The 25,981-nt window shown below is 37.3% G+C and overlaps 1 protein-coding gene across 7 annotated transcripts in view; it reads right to left on the reverse strand.

Moving 5' to 3' along the window:
* Positions 1–25,981, reverse strand: part of DMD (dystrophin) — a 2,261,655-nt gene that overhangs the window by 360,400 nt on the left and 1,875,274 nt on the right. For all 7 annotated transcript variants that reach the window (XM_070462101.1, XM_070462106.1, XM_070462102.1 and 4 more), the window contains 2 exons: positions 12,193–12,313; positions 11,308–11,576 (listed from right to left, as the gene is read on the reverse strand). In XM_070462101.1, the coding sequence (XP_070318202.1) occupies positions 11,308–11,576; positions 12,193–12,313 (390 nt within the window). The remainder of the gene's footprint in view (positions 1–11,307; positions 11,577–12,192; positions 12,314–25,981) is intronic.

The raw sequence follows: 25,981 nt of genomic DNA on the forward strand, positions 1-25,981 counted from the left end.
TATGAAGGAAAGAAAAACTTCACCATAAAAATCAATTCTTTAAAAGGAGAAGAAATCTATTTTAGTGCTAGAATTCTCTAGCCTCATTCTGGTTAAGAGAGTTTGACATTTTAGGGCTGAATACACTGTGGAAATTTAATAAATATTGAAGTTTACAAACAAAAACATAACAGTGATATGTGGACCAATTTTCAAAAACATTGAAAATCAATGTGCCCTTATTCTGCCTAATTTGGTTAACTCAATTATTTAATGTATACTTGATTTGAGTGGGTTTATACAGAGCTATTTCAATTTTATACTAAACATTAATCAAATTACTTTCAATGCAGTATTTCCTTTATTTCCATCCCCTAACCCCCCAAGATTCCAGAATAAAGGGGAGGACCTATTTTAAATATTGCTAACTTAATGTTAAAGCATACTTTCACACATTTGTTTCTACTATATTTTGCCCATAATTTTCATCACATATACCACTCACCCTATACCAAAACCATAAACTCTTTCGTAGTCATTTAATAGAGCGATTTTGCATCACCTTTGGGGGAAAAAACCCTCTTCCCTAATTACTGCAGTTAAGACTATATCCTACTTTCTTCCAGGTTCACCCCATATCCATTTCCATTTCTACACACAAACATACACCCTCCTATCATGAACACAGAACCTCAGTGGGTTGATGAGCTAAATTAGAAAATGCAGCAATCCCTGAATAAGTGATCAGCTATTCACATTGAGCAAGCAGGTTTTAATTTTAAAATGGTGAATGGCCTCAGCTATTCCTAATGTCCTCAATTTCAGCAATTCTGTAAAGAACTTGCTTATCATCAGTATGTTTGGCAGAAAATTATAAGGAGTCTTTTAAAGCTTAATTGTTATTATTGGTAAACATGATAACATTTAAACAAAGTGAATATTCTGTGACTAAATATCTTAAAGTATTAAGAGTGTGAAGGCAAGTTGAATTTTAAGTCATCTGAAGCAACTCAGAACTTGTATGAGTGCCATTAAAATACCAACAAGAACATTGGAATAAATAACAGTGAATGTCTTGTACGAGACAGATTTGGAAAGAGTAGGCCATTATTCACTTCAAGGTTTTACAGGGAAATTCTGCTCCCTCCCTAACCATCAATCACTCTCATAGGAGGACATGTGCCTGCATTCATTTTTAAATGTTCTGGATGTTCTGAGATTCAAAAGAAATAACAGATGATATGTTTATTCCTTATAATTAGAGAATTACTAACAATAAACAATAAAAGTATTTATACACATAGACCGTGGTTGTCCTACAGAATGATGGTGCTCACAGTATCCCTGGAAGAGCCGCACCACAATCACCTGGGAACTGGTGATGCAGATCTTTAATTCAGCTCCAGACCTCCTCAACCAGAAACTCTGGGGAAAGGCTTCACCAATCTGGGTTTCCACCAACTCTCTAAGTGATTCTGATGCATGCTAAGGTGAGTCATGGCCATAGAAAATTCTTGACATTCTCAATGACTATGTCTAAATACCTAGGATCCTCAAAGGTCACAAGTATCTGATGAACACAGACACTTAGAGATTATGTACCTATAAAGCCAAGATTGCTTACAAAGCCATTTTCTTTACTGATAATCACCACTTTCTCAGACCTTTCTGTGAACTCTTGTATATTCTTACCAACCTCAATAAATATTAGGTTATTAGGTTAACCAAAAAGTTTAGGTTTTTTGGTAACATCTAAATGGTGGGGGGGGAGGGGCGCGTGTGGGAAGAACAAACTTTTTGGCCAATCCAATCCCCAGGTGGTAGGTTGCGCAGGGGGGAGTGTGAATTTTTTCATAAAAACAATTTTCATCACCTCTAAAGAATTATTGCATGTGCAAGAAAAAGTAGCACTGAAAAGGCCATGTTGAAAGACAGAGGCTGAATGGATTACTAAGTTCGCTTACTGTCTATAAGGGACACTTTCCTGGCCTGGAAAATCACAATCACTTTCCAGTTGTTGTGATTGTTGGCTACTAATGTTTCATGGCTGCCTCTCTTCTTCAGAATGATCATCTCTGCTGATTGGAGCCCCTATCCCAGGAGACAACACACACTCCCAGCCTGGGAGGTGACTCAAGTCTCTAGGGGTGGGCCGCGGCCAGTGGTGGGCTACAGCAGAGCCCAAGAGTCAATTGTGTGCATTTCTTCCCAAGTCCGTGTTCGGTGAGATCACACTGGTAACTTGAATCAGTCATGGCAGGAGTATTTATACCCCGACAACTGGAAAACACTAAAAATCAGTGTTCACTCCACCTCAGAGCTAGCTGATGATAAATGCTCACTAGCATAATGCTGGCCACAGCCAACGACTGGCTGGGGTACAAAAGGACAACTCTGTTGGGTGGTTCATACTCCAGGGCTTTCTCCATTTGAATCAAGACACAAAGCTAGATTGTGCTTGAGATGATATGCTTGATTGGCTCTTTCGTCTCCCTAGTGATGCTTTTCTAACTCCCACACAGGCTTCTCCTGAAAGCTGACCATCTACAAATCCTGTGCACCCAGACCTCTGTTCTTAGGGTCTGCTTCCAGGGAACCTGACCTATAACACCAATTAAATTATTAGTTAAGTGACTGCTGTACAAAAGACTCAAAGAATATATGTTCAAAATCACAAAGAGCTACAAGTCATGGACCTTTTGAATTGCAAAGATCAGACGAAAATGCAAACCATATATCTGAAATGGCAAGGATCTACCCTTTGCGTATTGTGTACATAAATGAAAGAAGCTGTTGGAAAAAGATGAAGCTGTCACAAACTGGCAATTTTTCCTATTATTCTTCTCAAATTATGCTTTCATACCCATAGGTGACGAGGTTCCCTGGTGGTAGAGTGGTAAAGAATCTGCCTGCTATTGCAGGAGACCTGAGTTCGATTCCTGGGTTGGGAAGATCCTCTGGAAAAGGAAATGGCTTCCTACTCCAGTAGTCTTGTCTGGAGAATCCCATGGACAGAGGAGCCTAGAGGGCTATAGTCCATAGGGTCGCAAAGATTCAGACACAACTTAGCAACTAAACAACAATCCACAGGCGAATATACTGAAGGAGTCATTTTACATAGTGTGTGGGAAAAAAAACATCTTTACATTAAAACACAACAAATCCATTTTGGAGAAGACCACAGAATTGAAATGAGATTTTAAAAATAAGAAACATCAAAGAAATTTTATGCTCATGGAAAAAGGAAGCAAGCAGGTGGAAGGGGAAGATATCTGGTTTTATCTCCTCAGCCATTCAGAGAACTGAAGCAGAAAAGCTTGAGAAGCACTGCTTTTGGCAAGTTTGGTTGATAGAAAAATCTATAGCAATTGTTAACTATAACTAAAAATATAATTTTAGTGTGAATATATCTTATTATGAAAAAGTTTACTTTTCTTAGTCCCCATTAAGAGTTCCATTAGTATCACAGGCATATGTGTTCCCACAATACCCAGAAAACTGGTTAACTAAGAACCAGCTCGATGCCATCACTGAACTTGGTTAAGGTAAGGGGGCATAATATTGGCATCACATCAGCTGTTTAATTTTAAAAATTGTAATTGCAAGGCATGATGGGAATATAGTAGGTGCTGACTCCATGGGTTATTTGTTCTAAGTCATTCCTTGTGCTTCTGGTAGGAGAGTAGCTTGATTTCAAATTTTAAACTTGTTATGACTTTGGTAGATGTCAAAGCAGACTAAAAATCCATATTGACTGTGTATGTCCATCTTCGAAGGAAATATGGAATTTCAGTTAAATAACTAACTCATTCTAAAACTGTTTCAAGTTGATGTGTTACATGCACACATTCACACAAACTAATAAAAATTCTTGTTCCCTCAGCTTAGTGCTAAATAATTATGTTCTCAGGAAAACTAAGATGCCATTAATATAACTCCCAGGACATTTTATTCACAAAATAAACATTCACACTCGGGTAATGAGATCAGATTTCTCTGTGTATAGGTTTAACCATACCATAAGTGAATGAATGATTGAGTCTTTAGATCTGCTAATGCTGATACTACGTTACTTAAGTTTTTGTTTTGAACAGTCTTTTATTTCCCAAGACACTTGAGGAAGAGTGTTTATAATTACTTCCAGCCACAAACAAAGCTTCTGGAATAAACCCTCAGTAAACAGGACTGGCATATTAAAGGATCAGTTTTTTGATATGGCTGTTTTCAAATAGTAGGAAGGATGATACTCTTTGGAGGAAGTTTTATTATCTAATTAAATACTTCTTTAGTAGAATAATGTCAGATGAACTCATTAGCTGAACATTTTGATTAGCCATGTTCTCCTAAATATTCCATGACCAGAAGAAGAGCTGTACAACTCTGATTTAATGCAATCACAATGGCAACCAATTCTAGCTGCTGCTTTTATCATAGTCCATCAAAGGAATACAAAGAAGCCCAAATTAAAATAAGTTCTGTAATAAAAAGAACATGTTCCTTTTCCAATTGTTTGAAAGCCTTTTCCTATCTTTAAGCAAAGTTCACTCAGTAATTATCTTATTTATGAAAGTAAAAAGCAGAAGGATGTTTCTCTTATTAAATAAATGGCTTTGTGCTTTGAATGCAGAGGGCATCTCGAAACAGTCAAAAAGAAAGCTGCGTTGAATGTCATCAACTTATTTCCTCCCACCCACTGTTTTAAATCATTTGCCTGGTTCCAATGTATACTACACTTACGTAAGTTGTTTATGAAGAGCCAAATTAATAGTCTTCACAATTGTTTTCCTTGGAATTTGGAGAGCTGACAAATGAGTTAGTAGAAAATGGCAATTCTACATGAATTAGCTTTTAAGTCTCCCTAAGAGGCTGATGCAGAACTTAATAAGAGACTTATTAGGGGAAGTAGGGCAACTTAATTCAGATTGATTATAGACTTTGGTGAAGACAGCTGGGGTTCAAATGAAACTGCAAAAGAACTTATATGCACTTCAAAGTATGCTAAGCAGATGTCTGAAACAATTACTCTGTGCTGCCTTTTCAGATATTTCAAAGGCAGGATGGGAATAGCATGGTAAACCAAGGTTCTATTTGCCTAAACCGCGGTAGGGGCTTTAAAAACACACACAGCACTATACCTAAAGTCCAATGCCTTGGGAAAGGAACATGATTTGACATTGCTGTCCTCAATAATTTGCTTTTAATTTTAAAAACAGAGCAGGAAATGGGAACGAATACATGGGAACTAAGTAATAAGCTCTCCTGGCAACACTAACTTGCACTTAATTCTACATTGAACAAATAATGTGGTTAGGAAATTTAAGATGATTAAATTCCTCCTTTAGTCTCTAAGCTCTAGTAAGGCCAACAATGACCATTCTATTTAAAAAATACTGAAAAAAAAAAAAAAAAAAAACCAAACAAACCTCGACTTCTGAAAGTATTTAAGTCAGAGTTTCCTATAATATGTCTTCTCATAGTTATGCTCCCAGATAGTAAAGGCCAAATCATATGCTTTTAAACATCAGAATTGCTTGCTTTGAAAACTAGATAAAACCCTGATTACTCCATATGACAGGCATTAGTTCCATATTTAACCCAGATTTATAAAGGATTATATCGTTTCTGTGTTTTCTTCTCCAACAGCTTACATTAATATGTGTAGCGCTCATATAAAAGCAACAACAAAGGCCTCCACAGAGCAATTCTTACTTACAGCCCATAGCAATTGACAATTGTTAAGAGCAATTAACAAAATATTAGTAAGCTTTACTTTTCTTACTACCGGTAGTACACCTTATTCATTATGGAAATATCATTCCTTTATTGTGAGGAAAGCTTACATATTGTGAACCAGTTTGGTTCTGCCTGGCCATGCATCTCCTATCTCTGTAACAAAGGATTATAAACTTTCTCTAAAACACCAATACAGTATACTAACGCATATATATGGAATTTAGAAAGATGGTAACGATAACCCTGTATGAGAGACAGCAAAAGAGATACAGATGTATTGAACAGTCTTTTGGACTCTGTGGGAGAGGGCGAGGGTGGGATGACGCGGGAGAATGGCATTGAAACATGTAAATTATCATATGTGAAACGAATCGCCAGTCCAGGTTCAATGCATGAGACAGGGTGCTCAGGGCTGGTGCACTGGGATGACCCAGAGGGATGGGATGGGGAGGGAGTTGGGAGGGGGCTTCAGGGTGGGGAACACATGTACACCCATGGTGTATTCAAGTCAATGTATGGCAAGACCAATGCAATGTTGTAAAGTAAAATAAATAAACAAATAAATTTAAAAAACTCATATATAAGAAAGGATTTAAAGTTGGCTCAGATAAATGACAAATACAACAAAATTAATGAATAATAAAATATCAGGGTTAAAATGAAAAAAGCAATAAGGGAGGAGAGAGTTACATGAACATGGCTGAAATCTTGCTTCTAAAGTGAAGATGAAATTCTAATGTGTTACATCACATTTCACATTACCTATCAGGAGGAAACATACTTGGTTTTCTCAGCGTCAAATTCTGAGATAGCATTTCTCTGACAAATTTCTCAGATAAACCATGCCACAGGTAGCCTGAAGAGAGCACTTACCAGTTTTCTTCTTAAATTTTAAGATGGGAATGTTGAAAATTAAAATAAGTCAGGATGGCATGGTGGCTTCATCATTATCTCTGTTCGACTACGTGCATAGTTACATTATTCTCAATTATAATTACAAAAAGGGTCCAACTAAAATATTTCATTGTAAGAACTTCAAGGAAAGTCTCACAGAATCCCTATATGTGAATGTTCATAACAAGAAATATAAGTTGAAAGTCTGATTGAAAAAAAAAACATGTAAAATACATAACTATAAGGGTATGAGAAATCTGTATATTCCAAGATGGCAGCCTGGGACAGTCTAACTATAGTGTGTGAAAAACTGTTTCAAGTCAATTTGCAAACTAAGGGCAGTGAAACGTTACTGGCTCATGAATGATGTAGCAGACAGTGTCACGAAACCATGGTAGGTTAAAACAAAGAGACAACATGGAAAAACAACAACTTGCACCAAGTTTTTCAGACAGGAATTATTCTTAAGAACAAAGATGTCATAAGTAGACTTTAGATTCAAAAGTTGTTCTCTATTAAAACCTGCATATATTCCATTTATAGGTATATGTAGCACACCTAGCGATTCAAGGAGTTATTCTCATTCCCCGTGACTACAGGGAAAGTAAGAATATTTGCATAGTCACATAAGCATTGGTGTTATTTCCAGTAAAATGAGAAATCATGATTCTGTCCTTATAATATTTGATAAGCAGCATGAATCATGAATTTTAAAAATAAAGAGGCATTTAAAATTTAAATTTTATTCTAGTGGTTATTTCTATGGCAGCTATATTTGGAAGGCTGAGATTCTCTTAGTGAGCTAAATAGTCAATATTAACATTATGTTCCTTTCTCTTATTGTATATACACTGTCCTAAAGATGATGACTAGTAATAATGCCATGTCCGTAGGGTTCCAAGACTTAGTTGTTTTATCCATTCTCCAAATTCTAAAGTCATATTTGCTAATGAAATGATGTAATGCTAAATCCCACAGAAACACACATTCCATAGTGACTTGAATAACAACTTCTTTAACAAATGAGAGCTGAATGGAGGTGGATATCATGAGAGAGTCACTAAAGGTGATGAAAACAAACTGAGATGGATCCATAAAATGTTCTGGCTACCAGCCTAGCTATCCACTCCACATTTCCCACAGCAAGGAGCCTCTAAGGGCTTACATTTAAGAGTTCAAATTGCTGAGTAGAAAAATAGGAAGAGTGGTCTTAAGTACTCTTCTGCTGCTTTCCAAACTAAGTTTTAGTTAATAAAATTCACTTCTGATAAACTACCACCACCAAAGTCTCAAATCTGGTATTGTTGAGATGCAACAGAAAAAAGCTGGTGTTTATTTCCACTGTGAAATGAAGAGGAATTTCTGAAGGGAAATAAATATACATAAATTAATATCATTTATAATTTTAAGATAGGCATAAAATATTTATGGAATACTGGTTTAGAAACCAAGATAACCCCATCTGTTATGACCAGTAAATACATATTATGACCAGGTACTGTAACTTTAGTGTATCGGTGTCTGAGAAAGAAGTGTTGTTACATACAAGCTCTTTTTAAAGAAGCATTCAGTGTATACATGTTTTGTTATGACTGGGATGGGAGTGAGGAGGCTTACCAATCAGGGTATGGGAAATGAAGTTAGTCTTAAGATCAAGAACAGATGAGAGAGGGGAATTGAAAAGAAAACCACAAATAGAGTTGGGTCAGGGCCAGTTGATATATGAGCTGTTCTATTTTTAGTTAGTTTTTGTTATTAAGTCATGCTGTATCCATTCTCCATCTATATTCATTATCTTACTAATGCTCCTGTGTGACCCATATGACTCAAAATGAATCCTTTAAGTCTGCTCAAAAGCCTATATAGTTAGCCACTTGATTTATGAACTAATATACTTCCTTTGGGACATTCTTTTAAGTTAATTTGCCATTTGGGGGAAATTTTTAAGAATTTAGTTCTTATATTTGGGGATAAAAAGAGTATTTTTAATGCTGAATAGGTAATATTTTTCAAAACATTATTTTAATTTTTATGTACACAGCCTTGTTAACCATTGCTTTAAAAGTTAGACCTGGGGTCATAGAACGTTGGGGAAGATATTTTGGGAGTTATAAAGTCCAATTTTTAATCTCCCTTGATATCTTCACCTACTATTTTAATGAAGAGCTTTTCAATTCCACATTAGACTGTAGGCTTCATAAGGACAAAGACCAAGCCTGTTCCATTTATAAATACATATATAGCGCATTTTACAGTAGCTCATAAACAGCTGTTGAGTGAAGGAATAAAAGAAGCTACATTAGATTTCTTATATGCTCCTGGCAGTGTACTAGGAACTGTGAATTCACAGATGTACAGCAGGATCCTTTTTCTGAGGACCCTTACTATCTATGGTAGAACAAAAAGGCCACAATATATGTGAAGTTTAAGTGCAATAATTTAAGCATGTGTGGTGATCTATAGAAGCACTGAATTAAGAGCAGTTTCTTCTGCTTGATGGGAGGTGGGGGTGAAAGATGGGGGAAACTCTAAGGCTTGGAGCCATTGGAATTACATCAAGTGAAAGTTCACCATGTGGATAAGTTGGGCTGACCAGGCAGAGCAGAGAGTATTGGCAAAGGTAGAGAGCTTTGAAAAGAGATGGGAAAGGGGGAATATGGTCAGAGTGTCCTGAATGGCCTAGAGAGGATAGAATAACAGTCAGGTTTCTATGCTAGGGCTAGGAAGAAACAGGGTCACCTGCCTTCACCATTTGCTGGACTTCTTCATCAGGCAGGCAGTCTCCTGGAGAGTGTATGGATTAGAATTGGAAGAGAATGGTTAACAGAAATATCAGTAAAGAAACTGCATTCATTCACTCACTAAGCAAATATTTAAACTGTAGTGTCTGTGATATGCCATGGACACTGATGGGGAATGGGGTTTAAGGATGTAGCAATCTGAATTAACAGATGCCGGGACTAGAAGGGGACACTGGGTAAAAAGAAGAGAGAAAACATAAAGGAGATATTCTGAGGCAAAATGAGCAATCAGTGAAGTCAATGAAAACACAGAAGGATTCCAGGATAGACTTCAAGTTTCTAGCCTGAGCAACTTGTTGGCTCATGATCCACTAACTGAAATAGGAAACAGAAGAAAAGCCAGGTCAAAAGGGATACTTATAGGGGAATGGGCCAACAGGAGAACAAATTGATTTGCTTTCAGAATGGTTGCATTTGGATTCTAATGGCATACGGGTTAGCAGATCAGAAAAGAGATTCAGACTAGAAATTCAGATCTGTCACCATCTACTCCATTTCAAACTGGGAGCATTTATCCAAAAAGAAGAGAACTGACCTGGAGGAGGAAATGGCAACCCACTCCAGTATTCTTGTCTGGAGAGTCCCATGGGCAGAGAAGCCTGGTGGGTACAGTCCATAGGGTTACAAAGAGTCAGACATGACTGAAGTGACTTAGCACATGAGCTAAGGTTTTTATAGAAAAAAAAGAGAACTGAGCTCAGATTAGAAATTTGGGCATATTAACACCTGAAGGGTGGGGAGAGTTTCAGAATTGAGGAAAATAAAGGAAGAAGAAGGATGTGGAGGAAACAGTGCCACGAAAGCCAAGGGAGAAGAGACCTTCCAGAACGAGGGGCTGCCAAATGTGCCAAAATCAGGTGAGGATTTCACTTCTTTTGCATTTCAACCTGGCGGGATGTGTTGTTTTTGACACTGGATAAACAGACAAAATTTGTTTCAAGTTGCTACTTTTCAAAATGATACTCCTAAATATGTATATTCTTTCTTTGTAAATGTATTTATCATCTTTGTGCCATATGGGAATGTAACTTTGGTCTCATGGACACTATTCCAGATATAGAGTGATATTTCCTAATCCCTGCAGGGGACTAATACGAAGCAAAAATTGTTTTCTATACAATGCCTTTTAATGAAAGGGCAGACTTAACGGTCTCAGTTCACAGTACCATAACTCACTCAAGTCATAATAATTCAGTTAGCAAAAAGTCCAAAGCCTAGACTCCTGGCTACTGACTAAATATTGTATTTTTCCTGATAAGAGGTCAGTAAGCATAAAAGTTAAACACATCTCATTTTTATGTTTGAGAAAATAACAATAAAACATATTATCTTGTGTATTCCTTTGTAATCAGCCCTGATCTCCATCCAAAATTCATGGCAACTACTCACTTGTTTCTCTCCCTATAGTTTCACCTTACACATAATGTCATAGAAATAAATTATGCAATACGTAAAAAAATATTGTATTTCCATTCTCTGATACTAAGAACCAAAACTACACACACACACACACACACACACACACACACACACACTCAGACACCCATGCGTAATTCAGACCACTTTAGTACACTTAAATGAATTTCCTCATAGCAAAATCAAGACTTTTTTTTTTTTGCCCCATAACTTAATATTTCATTTTCTATTACTCAAGACAGGCAGATGATTAGATCACTATCTTCTAGTTGAGAAAATATTGGGTTGGCCAAAAAGTTCGTTTGAATTCTCCGGGCCACCCCTTGCCCCAACCATGCGTCAGAAGACTTTGAATTTGTGAAAGCATTCAAATACTTAAGGGCCCCATTTTTAACTTTGCGAGAAGAAAATATTGCACCAGAGTTCAGATTAGAACTTCCTTTGAATCTCTCAAACGGTGCTGAGGCCAAACAGTAGACTGTACCTTGACTTTCTCGAGGTGATCCTGGAGAGAGTCAATGAGAAGATCGCCCACGGGCTGCCATGATCCTTTGATCACCTCAGCTTGGCGCAGTTTGAGGTCCAACTCATCCGTGGCCTCCTGCAGTTCTTGGAGTCTTTCGAGGGCCTCATCTATTTTTCTCTGCCAGTCAGCCGAGTGCAGGTTCAATTTTTCCCACTCTGTGTTGACCTCCTCAGCCTGCTTTCGTAGGAGTCGTGTGACATTCTGGGCTTTCTCCTCAGGCGGCAGCTCTAAATTGGTAATATGACAAGGTTTTAGGCCACATTCATTTTTGTGTTTTTTTTAAAAAAAATAACCTTGCTGAAAAGGTCATACTGGCAAAAGAAAGAGAACAGTTTCACAAGAGGGCAACCTTCGGATTAATGGCTTTTTTCTACTTTGGAGTTTAGCACATCTGAAGTCACGTCATCCTGAGTGAATCTGTTCTACTTTATATCAATCAGATAATCCAAGATTCATCTAAGCTACTGAGTAGCAAGATGTTAGGATGCACACCACAAGCTCGAATTTACTGCAGGAAAGAAGGCTCTTAAATTGAAAATTAGCTTATAGTCTTTGTGACAATAAACTTCCTCACAGATAATCTCTTTTGTTTGTTGTTTACTAAATGTTTCAATAAGTGATCGCTAATCTCTTTTAATGTTTATTTATGAATGTGCAAACAGATTTATGCACAGTGCTTTATGAGTCCCTTTTCTTTTTCAACATCAAGGTTTAATTTCAATCGATTCTATTTAACCCAGAAAATATGAGACCTATCCAGACCTTGGCAGCCAGAATGGATGGGTTGCTCTGTCACCACTGATCCTTCTATCAATATGTTATTACAGTTCCACATTCAATTACCTCTGGGCTCCTGGTAGAGTTTCTCTAGTCCTTCCAAAGGCTGCTCTGTCAGAAATATTCGTACAGTCTCAAGAGTACTCATGATTACAGGTTCTTTCGTTTTCAATTCCCTCTTGAAGGCCTGTGAAATGAGATGAAAAGAAATGCTGATTTGGCTTGTGGCATTCTTCTCCAAATTAATCCTGGGTGCTCAGAACTTGGTTATGAAATTCCCAGGTCAATTTCTATCTCCTTTATTTATAAACTGATGGCCATAAAATTATAACAAAGACTCGACGGATCTTTCTGTTAAGCAGGAAAACACTGTGTTTGTACTATGGAGAGCATAGCGGAGCTTTCAAGATACATTAACATCCTTTAAGATATGAATGATTTATTTAAGTAACTTGACTGCCAAGCTTGAAATCTGGAGCTAAAGTTCTAAGACATATATTGCAAAACTCTAGCAGGGCTAATGAAACTTACGCATACCCAAAATAATAGATATCCAGATTATAATGGGAAACCTAAAAGGCCACTTGGAAAAACTTAGGTTGTACGGAAGTATACGACCAACCCTAAATCATAAACATCAGCTAATTTGGTTGTACGGAAGTATATGACCAACCCTAATTCATAAACATCAGCTAATTCTGTCAAAATGTCTGGCAATGAACATAAAGATGTATTAATAGTAGACTAAATGAAACCTCAACACTTTTGAAAAACACCCATTACATTTTCTGTTGTGACTTCTTTGAACACGGGAGAAATGTTTTGAGGTACACTGGAGGTAGATTTGTGGGAACAAGTTTCTCTAAAAGAGTGAGCCTAGAACAGATGTCCTGAGGTCATCTAAATCAGTTATCAAACTAAGTCTCTAACCTAATCTTCTTTGATGAAAGTGAAAGAAAGTGAAGTCGCTCACTCGTGTCCAACTCTTTGCGACCCCATGGACTGTAGCCCACCAGGCTCCTCCGTCCATGGGATTCTCCAGGCAAGAATACTGGAGTGGGTTGCCATTTCCTTCTCCAGGGGATCTTCCTGGCCCAGGGATCGAACCCAAGTCTCCCGCACTGTAGGCAGATGCTTTGCCATCTAAGCCACCAGGGAAGTCCAATCTTCTTTGATACAGGGGATTAAAAGACAATAAAAATGCACATTTTCTGCCTTCAAGAAGTTTCTGAACCAAAAGAAGGGAGATAACGAATATACTAGAAACAAAGAAAACACTAAAATTTATACCTAACCAAGTGCTAAGGGTTGTGAGACATCCTGTGAGGCTAGGATAAATTCAGATACCCTGAAACCATTGAAGATAGCTATTGACCCATATTCTGCAATCTCAGAAGGGAAGTCATTAATGAAAATATTAAATATCACGTAAATGCTGAAAGATCAGTGTCAAAACAACAGTAATAATAGTCATCCTGATCTAGGACTTAATTATTTGTATCTTGTTTCAATTCTACCTTATTTTTATAATGTTTGCCTATTGAATTTAAACCTTGTTTTGTTTCTGACAGAAAACTTAGCAGTATCTCCTTTAAATTTCAAGTGTATCATGTTATAAGAGTACTCTATAAGTATACTGTGTGATACATTTATAAAGAAAAGCCTAATGGTGTTCGCCATTTAAAGAAATCCTGAGTCTGACACTGCAATAGGATCCATCTTTCAATGTTATTTACAATTTAGCAGAGAGAGGCAAGGTTTTTGAGCCAAAGTAATGAAATTTTATAAGTGGAATAGTAGGATTCAGCCTGTAGATAGGGATGCATCTTCTGTAGAGTTGGATATTCTTGCACCCTTGGAATCATACAGAATGGGTGGGTTATTTGTTCTGCTTACAAGTAAAATTTCCCTCTAATATTTCATTTGTAATCTGTTTGTGCGTGTGCACATAGACATGTATTTGTGTGCATTTGTGTATATAGTTCTTGTATTCCTGCATTTTTATCAAATATCTAATTTTTCCAGATTAAAGAAAATTATTACTTTACTTTGTCTCTCCAGCTGGACTTGACAATAGGAAGGTGATACTGACATTACCAATGATAAAAATAATAATATCTCCCTTTATTGAACTGCTATGTGTCAGTGGTTATACTAGAGACTAGAAATGCAAAGTTGAATGCAAAACAGCCCTTCCTAGGTGGGAACTTATAGTAAATAGTGGAAGATTTGATCACATAAATAATTTCAACACAATGCGGAAAGTGCTATAGGCTTGCAAAATATGGGAAAGGAAATTGGGAAAGGCCTCCTGGAGAAGATAGTAATCACGAAGAATTCTAAAGCAGGAACATGAGTCAGCAAGGGAAAAGTAGGTTGGAGGAAGAAGAAAGAAGACAAAAATGCATGTATGAAGACAGAGGGTAAGTGTGCCAAGTGCAGTTCTCTTAAGTAGGTGAGTTTTTGTAGAAGATAAAGTACAAGAAGAAGACATGTCCACAGATGAACCAGGGTACTGTTCTCATCTCAAACTAATTAGACCTTTAAGTCAGGGTTTGAACCTTAACCTCTGACCATATACAAAGTCTAGGTGTTGTCTTGTAGGTAATCAGGAGCCTTTGAAGGGATTTAAGCAGGAAGTGGCACGGGCACGTGTGCGTTTCAAATCAATTTCTCTGACATTAGTGCAGAGTACATATTTGAGGACAGAAATGGAGTCAGAGAAAACAGGAGGCAATTGAAAGAATTCACTGAAAGGTTATGAGGATCTGATCCAGGGCAATGGTACCAGGAAGAAAAAAAACAGAGTAGGGAAATGTTTAAGAGACTAGAGATGTGGGAATTTGGTGACCAAATAGATGCTGAAGAAGAGGAGAAAGCAAGGGTGAACTCCTAGTTTCTAGGTTGGGTAGAGGAGGGAATGCTGGGTGCAATTAAACTAAACATGAGGAAATAAACTCTCCTGGATTTCTCAGTACATCTATAAAAAGTTCTAACCACATGAACATTTTCCCATACCATGAGAATTAGATCTGTAATCATTTGTCTGATTAATTTTACTGATCCAAGAGGGCCAACTGGTTATAGGCCAGAGTAGTTCTCTAGGTTAAGCTGCAAGGTATCAGAAAGACTGGAATGGCTATCTCTGCAGGCATTTACATTTCAAAAATATAAAGCCCAGACTTTGGAGACATTTCTAGGTTGTAGAATCTGAGATGCATGGGGCTACCTGGCTCCCAGAGAAGAGACCATTTCAGAGGGAGGATGGGACGACTGCCATCCTTTTTCCATCATCTGTCATCATCTTTTCCTGGTTTCTTGCCTATGGAATACCTACCAGTCACTCACACAGGAAAATTTTCATCAGATCTCACCATGTCTCCTTAGGGGTAAGGCTTGAACAAAGGGTAGAAGGTAGTGGTGATATTTACTGGAAGTTAATTAAAGGAAATCAGCCTCTGGTCTAGAACACCTTATGTGCACATTCAGGATAAAAATGAACAAAGACGAATATGAAAACTCTAACACTCCTATGAGGGGGGGGTCTGTTGGGCAACAGAGTAAGGGGATGTGATACCCTCAGCTTGGAGATATAACATTCATTCCAGCAGGAAACAGGTTTCGAATGCCACATTTAGGGAGAAGAAATGAGATATAGGAGTCATTCTCTCACTAAACTAATATACACTAAGGGTCTACGATTATGCTTATAGGCAAGGATTAAAATTACGTCAGTAGATGAGATTGCTCAGTGGAGTGAACTGAAAAGAAAATTCTGGAGAACATACATAAAAATTTAATGAACAGACAGAGAAATTGGATCCTATGAAAAGCTGAAAAGGATTGGATAGGCATAAAGATTGGGAGAAATAAGGACCGTAAAGCTGTTCAAGACAGAGTAAAGAGTTTGAGAGGAATAAAGTAACCAAGAGTGTCCAATCATGACAAAGAAGTAAAGCGAGATCAGCAATGAAAACTGTTCATGAGACTTGGTGAGAACAATTTCAGGGGAGGCAGTAGCTTTGGAAGTAGTTCAGCTGAGGAGCAAGTAAGAGAAGAAAGAGAAGGTATTTCAAATGACAACTATTTGCCTAGTATCTTATTTTTCTGAGAGGGAGAAGATGACAGGACAGAGATGATCACAAGGTAGAGAGAGATACACTCTTTTTAGGATAGGAATGGTTTGAACACAGACGGAAAGTTGGATAATCAACCATCCTGGTTTGCCAGGTACTAAGGACCAGGAACCTTTGATGCTGAAACCAGGATAGCATCAGGCAAATCAGGACAGTTGGTCACCACAGTAGAGAGGGATATATATAAAAGACCTCAGGGCAAAGTGGAGATAATTGTTGGGGCAGGGTCTGTCAAAAAGGAAACAGATTTTAATGGTCCCACTAAACTGAAAAAGCTCAAGATATGATGCGATTCCATTGTTAAAAACTGAGCAGCCCTGTGATGACCTAGAAGAGTGGAATTGGAGGGTAAGGTGAGAGGGAAGCTCAAGAGGAAAGGGATATGTGTATACATATAACTGATTCACTTCATCGTACAGCAGAAACTAACACTGCATTGTAAAGCAATTATACTCCAAGAATAAAATTAAAAAACTGAACTGCAAATAATTCAAGGCTGAGGACCACCCATCCATTGTGAGAGACCACTTGTTTGCCCCTCAAGTTGTTGCCAACAGCTTAGCTCCACCACAGCTGCACAGTTTATTTCTAAATATGAGTCACTAAGGATTAAAATAAATCTAAAGAAACGACAAAGGAAGTTCTGTCATTACAAACACATAAGCACCATTATTTTCACATTGGTGCCAGAAATTAAGAAAAGAAAGTAGATGGAAGATAGAACAGTTAAGTGACTGAAACTTGAGAATTTAAGAAGATTTAGACTCAATACACACATACAACTGTAAAAACTCCAGAAAAAAGGGAGAGGAAAAAAAAACTATAAAGAGCAATGTCATGTTAAACATGGTTATATGAAAGGTGCTCTTCCATTTATTCATGTAACACATTTTGAGCACCTACTATGTACCAGACACTGTTCTAGGCAATGGACATCATTGATTCTTATAGCATGGAGTTCAAAAGAGACAAGCTTAATCGAAACATGTATATTATCTAGGGTGAAACAGATCACCAGCCCAGGTTGGGTGCATGAGACAAGTGCTCGGGCCTGGTGCACTGGGAAGACCCAGAGGGATCGGGTGGAGAGGGAGGTGGGAGGGGGGACCGGGATGGGGAATACATGTAAATCCATGGCTAATTCATTTCAATGTATGACAAAAACCACTGCAATGATGTAAAGTAATTAGCCTCCAACTAATAAAAATAAATGGAAAAAATAAAAATTAAAAAAAATAAAAGAGACAAGCTTAGGTAGAAAAATAATAACAAGACAACAAAAACAACAACAACAACAACAAAAATCCTCATGAAGATGTTGCATTAAAATGATGAAAAATAGATTTTTCAATATCTGATCAATTTACCCCAGACTGCATATTATAACAGTTAGCTTCATTTGAAAAGTAAGGAAAATGGAGCCATTTTAAAACAACAACAACATTCAATACCAAGAGCCTTAACTCTTCAATAGCGTCTTGTTTCACAAAAAAATAAAGTAGATTTGAATGACACTGGGGAAAATACATACTTATATATAATACTGATTTTGTCTTATGGATTACAGTCAATATTTTAAATCAGGTAAATTGGTTCATTCATTTGCTGATATGAAAAGGCTAGCAGACATAAAGCGCTTCTTTCTTACACAACACAAAATGTATCTTTACATTATTTAGATGTCAATATTCAACTGATATGGTATTTACCTCCTGAATCTTTTGAACAGATGAAACTATTTTCTTTAAAACCCACCATTTCCCCCATACCTCCTTCCCTCTCTTTTTGAGAGAGCCAGGCCCAAGGGTCTGAAATAGTGATGTGGAAGAATTAGAAGCAACTATAAAACACTTCGAGTAACTTTGTGAAAAGAAAATAATCTTCTGTCTCACAAATGAGAAAAAGGCTACTAAATTGATATTTTTCCTTTAGCTTCTTGAAGTTCAGAAAATAAACTTACAGGAATCGTGCTACAAAATTACAGTAGCAGCAAATCCCAAGGTACATCCATTTTATTGCAAAGGTTAAATCATCTGATGGATAGTATTTATACCTCACAAATACTAACCAACTGGGCGACTTGACTGCTCGCTGATTGATTCATTCACAAATATTTATTTTGAATCTATTACATATAAGGTAGGGCAGAAATATGGACCTGATCTTTGCCCTTAAGGAGTCAACAGTTTGGTTGAGTAAGTATGTTTGTATAAAAGCATATTTTTATTAAATTAATGTTTTAGTTGTGAAGCAAAGTACAGATAAGTTAGGCTTTTACCTAAGGCCATCTGTTCATTAGTCACTTAGGATCCAAATTTTGAAATTCTTAAGCCAGTCTGTAAGTGACTAATAACAAGAAAACCGGTTTCCTAAATTACAAAAAGTGTGGAAGACACAGAAGTGGGAAATCCTAATTACAGTGAGGCAAATGAAAAAGTTAAAAAAACCTGAAAGTAATAGAGAAGAACCAAGTTGTTGATTATCCATCTTAAGCCAGGCTGAAAGTCAGAACAAAAAAATAAAAATTCCTTGAATTACAGAATATTTGGAAGTCACAAAGGTGGAAAATCCTAATGACTGTGAAGCAAAGCAGAAATAAAAAACCTGGAAGTAAGATAAAAGAGCCAAGTCACTGATCATATTTTTTTCCTTCTGTCCTATTTGTGGGGAAAAAATTAGGGTGAATATGACCAAACAACTTAATAATACATAAATAGGAGTAGCTTAGAACCATGTGGGGGTGGGGGGCGGTGAAGGGTGAGATACTGATTTGCCTGATAGAAATCAGAGGAGAGAGATACAGAGAATGTGGGCGCAGGTACAGACATTACAGAGAGAAAAGCTATGCTGCTGTCACCTATAAAGCCAGGGGGCCTATTACTAAAGATGTAAGTAAAAGCTCTTGCATTTCAAAACAAATCTCTTGCAACCAGGTATGTTGTACAGTTTCCCCGGAGCTGAATTTTATCTATATTCCCACTGAAGTGTCTTTTGTATTGGCGTCATTTGGACTGGCGATCTGAAGGAACGACTATATGTTATTTCCACATTTGTTAGCAAAACTTTATAGAACCATCCTGAGAGGCAGACTAAAGTGGTGTCAAGTGCACTGTCCTGGGTAGCAGAACAAAGTTGAAGTCTGGGCTGGGCCCAAACTTGGTTGCATGATCTCAAACAGGTCATAAAATCTCCCTGAGCCTTCTCATCCTCATTTGTAACATGTAGAAGTTTGCTAAGTATCTTACTTAAGTTCTAACATCTATTTGTAATATTCCATAATCAACATGTATAGATCATTCATTGGCCCCAGGCCTGTTACATGGTGGCACTTTGAGACAGTCTCCCTGAGGCATCATTCCTGATATTAAGATTAGAGACACAGCTTGGCACCTAATAGATACTCAATAAATACAGTTGAATAAATAACAGAACACCCAGGTAGAAAAACCAAGTGTGTTATATGGAGGCCAGTTGGATTTAGATGCAGATGGTGTGAGGGTGAAAGGCTCGTTTTGTGAATTAGGAGAGAAAAAAAAATAATGCTGTCAATTGGGAAAAACTGAGAGATCTTTTTCTGGGTCCACTCTTAAGTTCCAGCTCCAAAGTTGAGAGTCATCTGTGAGCTACTAGGTGGATTTTCCTTAAAAGGAGGCCCTATTAGCCCTGCCTTCTTAATTCAGGTGATTTCTTCTCTAAAGGAGATACTGATGCCCACCCATTTGGAAGTTCCATTATTTGAATGGCTGGTTGGGGCTTTTCCTCTGGCCTGCGTTGGCTAGATGAGAGGACCAACAGACTCAAAAAGTTTTAAGTGATCCAACGGTGCTTGCTGCTTCTTCAACAAATGGTTACTGAATGGGCACAGGACAAGTACAACAACACTGTCATACTCACAGATTGATTAGTATTTTAGTTTTGTCATATCATGTTGTTTGTTTCCACATTATTTCTACCTATCTGTATGCATCCTATGTTGGTTTTACTCCTGATAAGAACATTGCTGGATACATTCTGTTACCATAATGACCTTCCTTATTTTTAAGAGCCACCCAATTCATTGAGTCTTGAGCACATTACAAATATTGTAACTACTAAACACTGATTTAGGGACAATCATTGTTCAATTAATCATGGAAGAAGGCAAGATCCAAATGTGGTTCACTGAAGTAGCAGAGATCCTGCTTCTAAGAATCTAAGACAAATTCATAGGGATTTTTAGAAGGAAATTTGCCAGAAGTGGCAACAGAGCCCAAACCCCCAGAAAGACAAAGGATTCACTTAATATTCATTTGTGATACTTGGTATTAGAGAAGTTATGAAAATGGGACACATGAGCTACCAAGGAAAGCTCATAGTCATCTTATATTTTTATTTTGGTAGAAACATGTAACAAGAGATACCCCGTCACAAAGTTTTAAGCTCATGATTCAGGAGTGTTACCTATAGGCATTAGGCTGCACAGTAGATTTCTCACTTACTCATTTTGCATACCTGAAAGCTTCTACTTGATGAAGAACTCCACATTTTTCCCTCTCCCCAAGCCCTGGCAATCACCTCTCTGTCTGCTTCTGAGTTTGACTACATATAATCTTTAAACTGGATAAAAAAGTTTATCTTATTTTCACTCTACTTCTGCAGAAAAGTGAACCTAAGGGATTATAGTATCAGATACATGTAGCCATTGTTTCTGGTAAATTTAAGCATTATTTCAGATAGTTAACAACCTGAACAAAAATACCAATTTATAAGTGACATTTAAGTCAGTTTGAAAAGTAAATGGACACATTTTAAGTCTTAAATAATTTTTTTAAATATCTAATTTTAGTTGATGAAAAAAAATTTTTTTGAGCATCTTGCGGGGGCAAAGTGTTTAACCAGCTCCTGTTGAGATTTACTTTTTGGAAGTCTTTAAGCACAAAGTTGTCTTCTCTGAGATTAAGGGCAGGGGCTAGCTGAGACTCCAGCCTGCTTGCAGATCTCTGATACTGTGGAGGAATAGTTTAGTGCCCACGTAGCATCTTGCACAGCTGTCTGACTCTCAATCCTAAGGCTGAGCTGCTTCCAACAACCACTGGGGAAGTCACTTCCACAGACGATAATGCTATTAAACCCCCAGTCGACCTGGAAAAATCACTGCTGAAAATTCAGTCTGCTCCTAGGGTCATTTAGAGAATTAGGTATTAGGTTGTTGAGCCTAAACCCTAAATTTTGGACATTCAATCTGAAGCAATAGTGCAGATAAATGGATTGTCAGAAAACCCTGTGAAAAATTAATTAATATTCCTTCTCAAGAGGCTTAGCCAAAATTTGACTGTCAAGTGTGAGTGGTGACTAATTTCTGAATCACACAATTTGTTTCTGTCTATCAACATAATCCAGAAATGGAACTTCACATACACACTCTCCCCTCATCCACGATCATTTTGAAGTCTTTCCCATCCCCATAAATGGCATCATCATTTCCCCATTTGTTCAAACCAGAGACTTCAGAGTCACCCTTGACTCTGACATCTCTCACATTCCACATCCCATCTATCTTAAGTTCTATCAGCTCAACTCGCAAACTGTATCCTGGGTCATATAATTTTTCATCATATCTATCATTTCCATTCTAGTCCAAGCGATCATTATCTCCTTCCTAAATGACTTCAACACCCTCCTAATCTTTCTCCCTGCTTTCCGTTTTGCTCCTCCTACCATCATTTCCTCACACAGCCGCCAGAGTCCATTTCTGAACATGTTCATCAGATCACATCATTCCTGCCTGTAGTCTTCCAGTAATGTCTCAATATACACAAAATAAAATCCACCTCCCAATTAGGGCTGAAAAGGCCATTCATTATCTGGTCTTTGCTTCTCTCTATAACCTACCACTAGCCCATCCTGCTATTCCTTGGATACACCAAACAGGTTCTTATACCTTCACATTTGCACTTGCTGCTCCTTTGGCCTAGAATATCCTTCACTTAAGGTCTTTGCTTGACTCCCTCACACAGAGAACCCTTAGCTCAACTAATAGTCTCTTTAGGGAGCCCACTACCTCTCAGTCTTTCTCTAGCCTTATTTTGTTATTTTCTTTTCATAAAACTGATCTGATATGATTTTATTTTTGTTTAATTCTTTTTTTTTTTTTTTGGCTCTACTGTGTGGCTTGCAAGATCTTAGCTCCCTGACCAGGGATCGAGCTCCAGCAGTGATAGGGCTGAGTCCTAATCACTGGATCACCAGGGAATTCCCCTGACATCATTTTATACATTAATGTATTGGCTTACTATATGTTTCCCTCATTAAAGTTTGAATGTCTGTGGAGGCAGAGTCTCATTTTGTTCACTATTGTACTTTCAGCTTCCAGCACAGAGTAGGTGCTCAATAAATAATTACTGAAAGTCTCAATAAATGCTAGGATTCTGAGTTATGGTAGAGTTTTTCCTAAAATAATTTTTTGAGGGAGATGGAAGAACACATAAAAAGATCAGGGGCTTATCTGTGATTAAATGAAAGTGTGTAAAAATTCTTGGTAAAGGCAAAGTACTACACGAATTTTATTTTAAGAGTATTTGTCAAGATATCAAAATATTTTGACATGGTTATAAAGAGGACTGTGGTAGAGAAGTCAGTGTGTAAACTATTCATAGTTTATCTTATTATAGTCATTAAACAAAAGTAGCAAATCCTAGATGACTCTGTTCTCAAGTTCTGATGATAAAGCTAGTTTTCAGAAGACTTCTTCAAATGGCTAGAAATGTAGTTCTAAAAATAATTGAAAATCTTTCCTAATCAGCATTCCTAAATATGACTGCATAAAATACCAAACTTATACAAAAGCAGTTTCTAGTCCATTAGTGATGAGGAACAGATCAAAAAGATGTTGATTTCCTCCAACCTAGTCAAGCAGACATCTTAGAGTAGATAACTAACAGTGAACTTTGTAGGGGATCAAAACTTGTTTAGAAATCCCAAGAGGCCAGGTCAATGAATGCTAGAATGACTCACTCTATCACAACCCTTTTTGTTGTTGTTTTGCAGAGGTGACAGGGAACAATGCATTTATTTGGTAACACAAAGCTGACTTGAATCTTAATGTCCATGAATGGCATCTAAAGACATTTTCTATGTCTGTGAAAAGACAAGGCAGTGAACTCACTGAGCTAACACACATACTAAAACACACCCAAAGGAAGCAGGCTAGTATTGATAACAGAATTTCTTAAATAAATGTATAACCTACAATGTGATCTCAGGATAATTTTATTGAATTACTCAACCTCTCCCTCACTTTGTGGTGACGTCTGAGGAGACTGAATGTGCATAATATATGAACTGACAAATGAACAAGTCCACTACTTTACTCAAGACTTTTCATTTGCCAACAGCATTCACGCAATACTGGCTTTCTGTCCCCTGTTTTCATAATGTATGTATTGATTACTTCCATCTAAATCTTTACTAGAAAATCTCAGGAAGCTTTGGAGGTGTCCTTATGGTCTCTAGGGAAGGAATTAGAGAGATTTTTAAGTTGAAAGATGAAAACCAAATGACAAACAATTTCATTAGTAAAAATGCAAACAAAACGTTATTACCTACAGTGTTGTTATAATCAAGGCCTAATTTCCATTTCAATTTGGGGTGGGATGAAGAGCATTAAATAAGCTCATGGTTTTATTGCCGTTCTCCTTAGAAATCCCCCACTATGATTTGCTCCTTTAAAACTCTCTCTAGGTTAATCACAGAAGTAGACAAGTAATAAATATCACTTTAGTGACTGCTCAAGTAAAACAAAGGAAGTCAGTTTTAAAAATATATCTGGACCAGAATAATACACACTAATTGAAAATGCGTCAGTCTAGTGAGGCAAGTAATGAGGAACCGTAAAAGCCAGGATAATATATGCAAAAGATATAAAAAGTGGTCAGTTTATATTTGCTAGGGCACATTTGAGCTTTAATTATTTATAACACTTCACTGCATATGGAGCATTATTTTATTAATTAGTCTTCAGAGTTATCCAGTTGCAGTTGTTATGCTGCCCAACTGGTTTGGGGAACACAGATCCACTCCCTGCTCTGGGGAATGAGACCGCAATTCCCAAATACCTGTGTGGACTCTCTTAGACTTTTACCTATAGGAAAACCATATACTCTTCAATCAGTCATTGAGATTGACTATGTATTTTTGCTTTAAGTAAATACAGTTCAGTTCAGTTGCTCAGTTGTGTCCAATTCTTTGCGACCCCATGGACTGCAGACATATGATATTTTGCTGTAAATTTCATCATGAATCTGCAATGATTTACTAAGAAAAGATAAATGGCCTCTTTTATAAGTATTCTGATCCATAGAAAAAAAGTGGAATATTTTTAATTACTATTTATACTTTTGCCATTTTAATGGGATTTGTGTTCCCATAAAAGAGAAACAGCATTAATAATTTCTAATAGATAGCAGGTGCTTTTTTTTTTAAGTGACACATCAAATATATGGGGAACAAGTTTACAATAATAAGTGAGCCATCTTAAAAAAAAAAGAAGTGAAACTTTTTGATACTAAAATATTTTATATAAACAGTGTTTGGAGCGAGAAACCCTTCAAGAGCATGACATTTTCTAAAACGGCTACAAAACAAAATCTGTTCAAGACCAGATCTTGACAGAGTTTTCTAATGACTACATTCCATTTACCTCTTCCTAACTGGGTTCAGAAGCTCTGATAGAGAGATCCGGTTTCAAGGATTTTTCCTTTGTTCTTTTTGTCCCCAGGCAGTGAGTGCATCACGAGCTAGATAGCAATTCCACAACAACCATAAAAGGGCTACTGCATAAGGGTGACAGAACTGAGTAAACAGGTGCTAAATTGTTCTCTCATCAACACTTAGGAGTGATGATGTTCTTTGAGGGAGTACTTTGTGACATGGATTTTTCTTAAGGATACAAAGAAAATTTCATGGAAACATTAGACCAGAACACAAGGAAAACCAGAGGGCATCAAGTAGCTTTACACACTATGAAAATATGCTTACTTGGGAGTAATCAAAAACCCTGCAAGTGAGGAAGGAACATCACTCTTGATTCTTTATCTCCCTGCCCTGGATCTCAGGAGGACAGAGAATGAAGAAGAGATTAGTTCATTGGCTGTTCTCCTCCCTTCCTGCCTCCTTATCTTCTTTCCTTAATTCCTTGGTTCCTTTATCTATTCAGTGTCTATCATGTACTAGACACTTTAGAAGGTGCTAGGTATAAAAATGACAACGCTCTTCCAAAAAGAAAGCTTCTTGGAGCACAAGGTTTAGTGAATGTGGTTGACATTAATCAAAAAGTCACACATATGCACAATGACAAGTAATGTTACATCATAGAAAGAAAAGTATGGTGTTATGAAGACATATAAAGGGAGATCTAGTCAAATGTGAGCATTGGTAAAAAGCTTGCTTGATGTCTGAGCAAAGATGTAAAGGATTCTTAGACATTAGAATTTCCTCATTCTCATAATTAGGAAATTATGAGGGGGTAGGTTTGGGTAGAAAGGGTTTCAGACAGAGGATCAGTATATTCAAAGCCCCACTTGAGAGGAACAGAGAACTGGGGAAAAAAACCAAAAGCAGGTGTTATAGCTAGTGTTGAGAGCAAGAGGAAGAGCAGTATGGGAACAGAAGGTTGGAGCCAGACCAACCTTGGGGGGCTTGGGGGTCCTGCTGAGGATTTGTGGTCATTTCCCAATGGCATT

Source organism: Odocoileus virginianus, chromosome X (genome assembly GCF_023699985.2).
Source record: "Odocoileus virginianus isolate 20LAN1187 ecotype Illinois chromosome X, Ovbor_1.2, whole genome shotgun sequence".
NCBI classification, from domain to species: domain Eukaryota; kingdom Metazoa; phylum Chordata; class Mammalia; order Artiodactyla; family Cervidae; genus Odocoileus; species Odocoileus virginianus.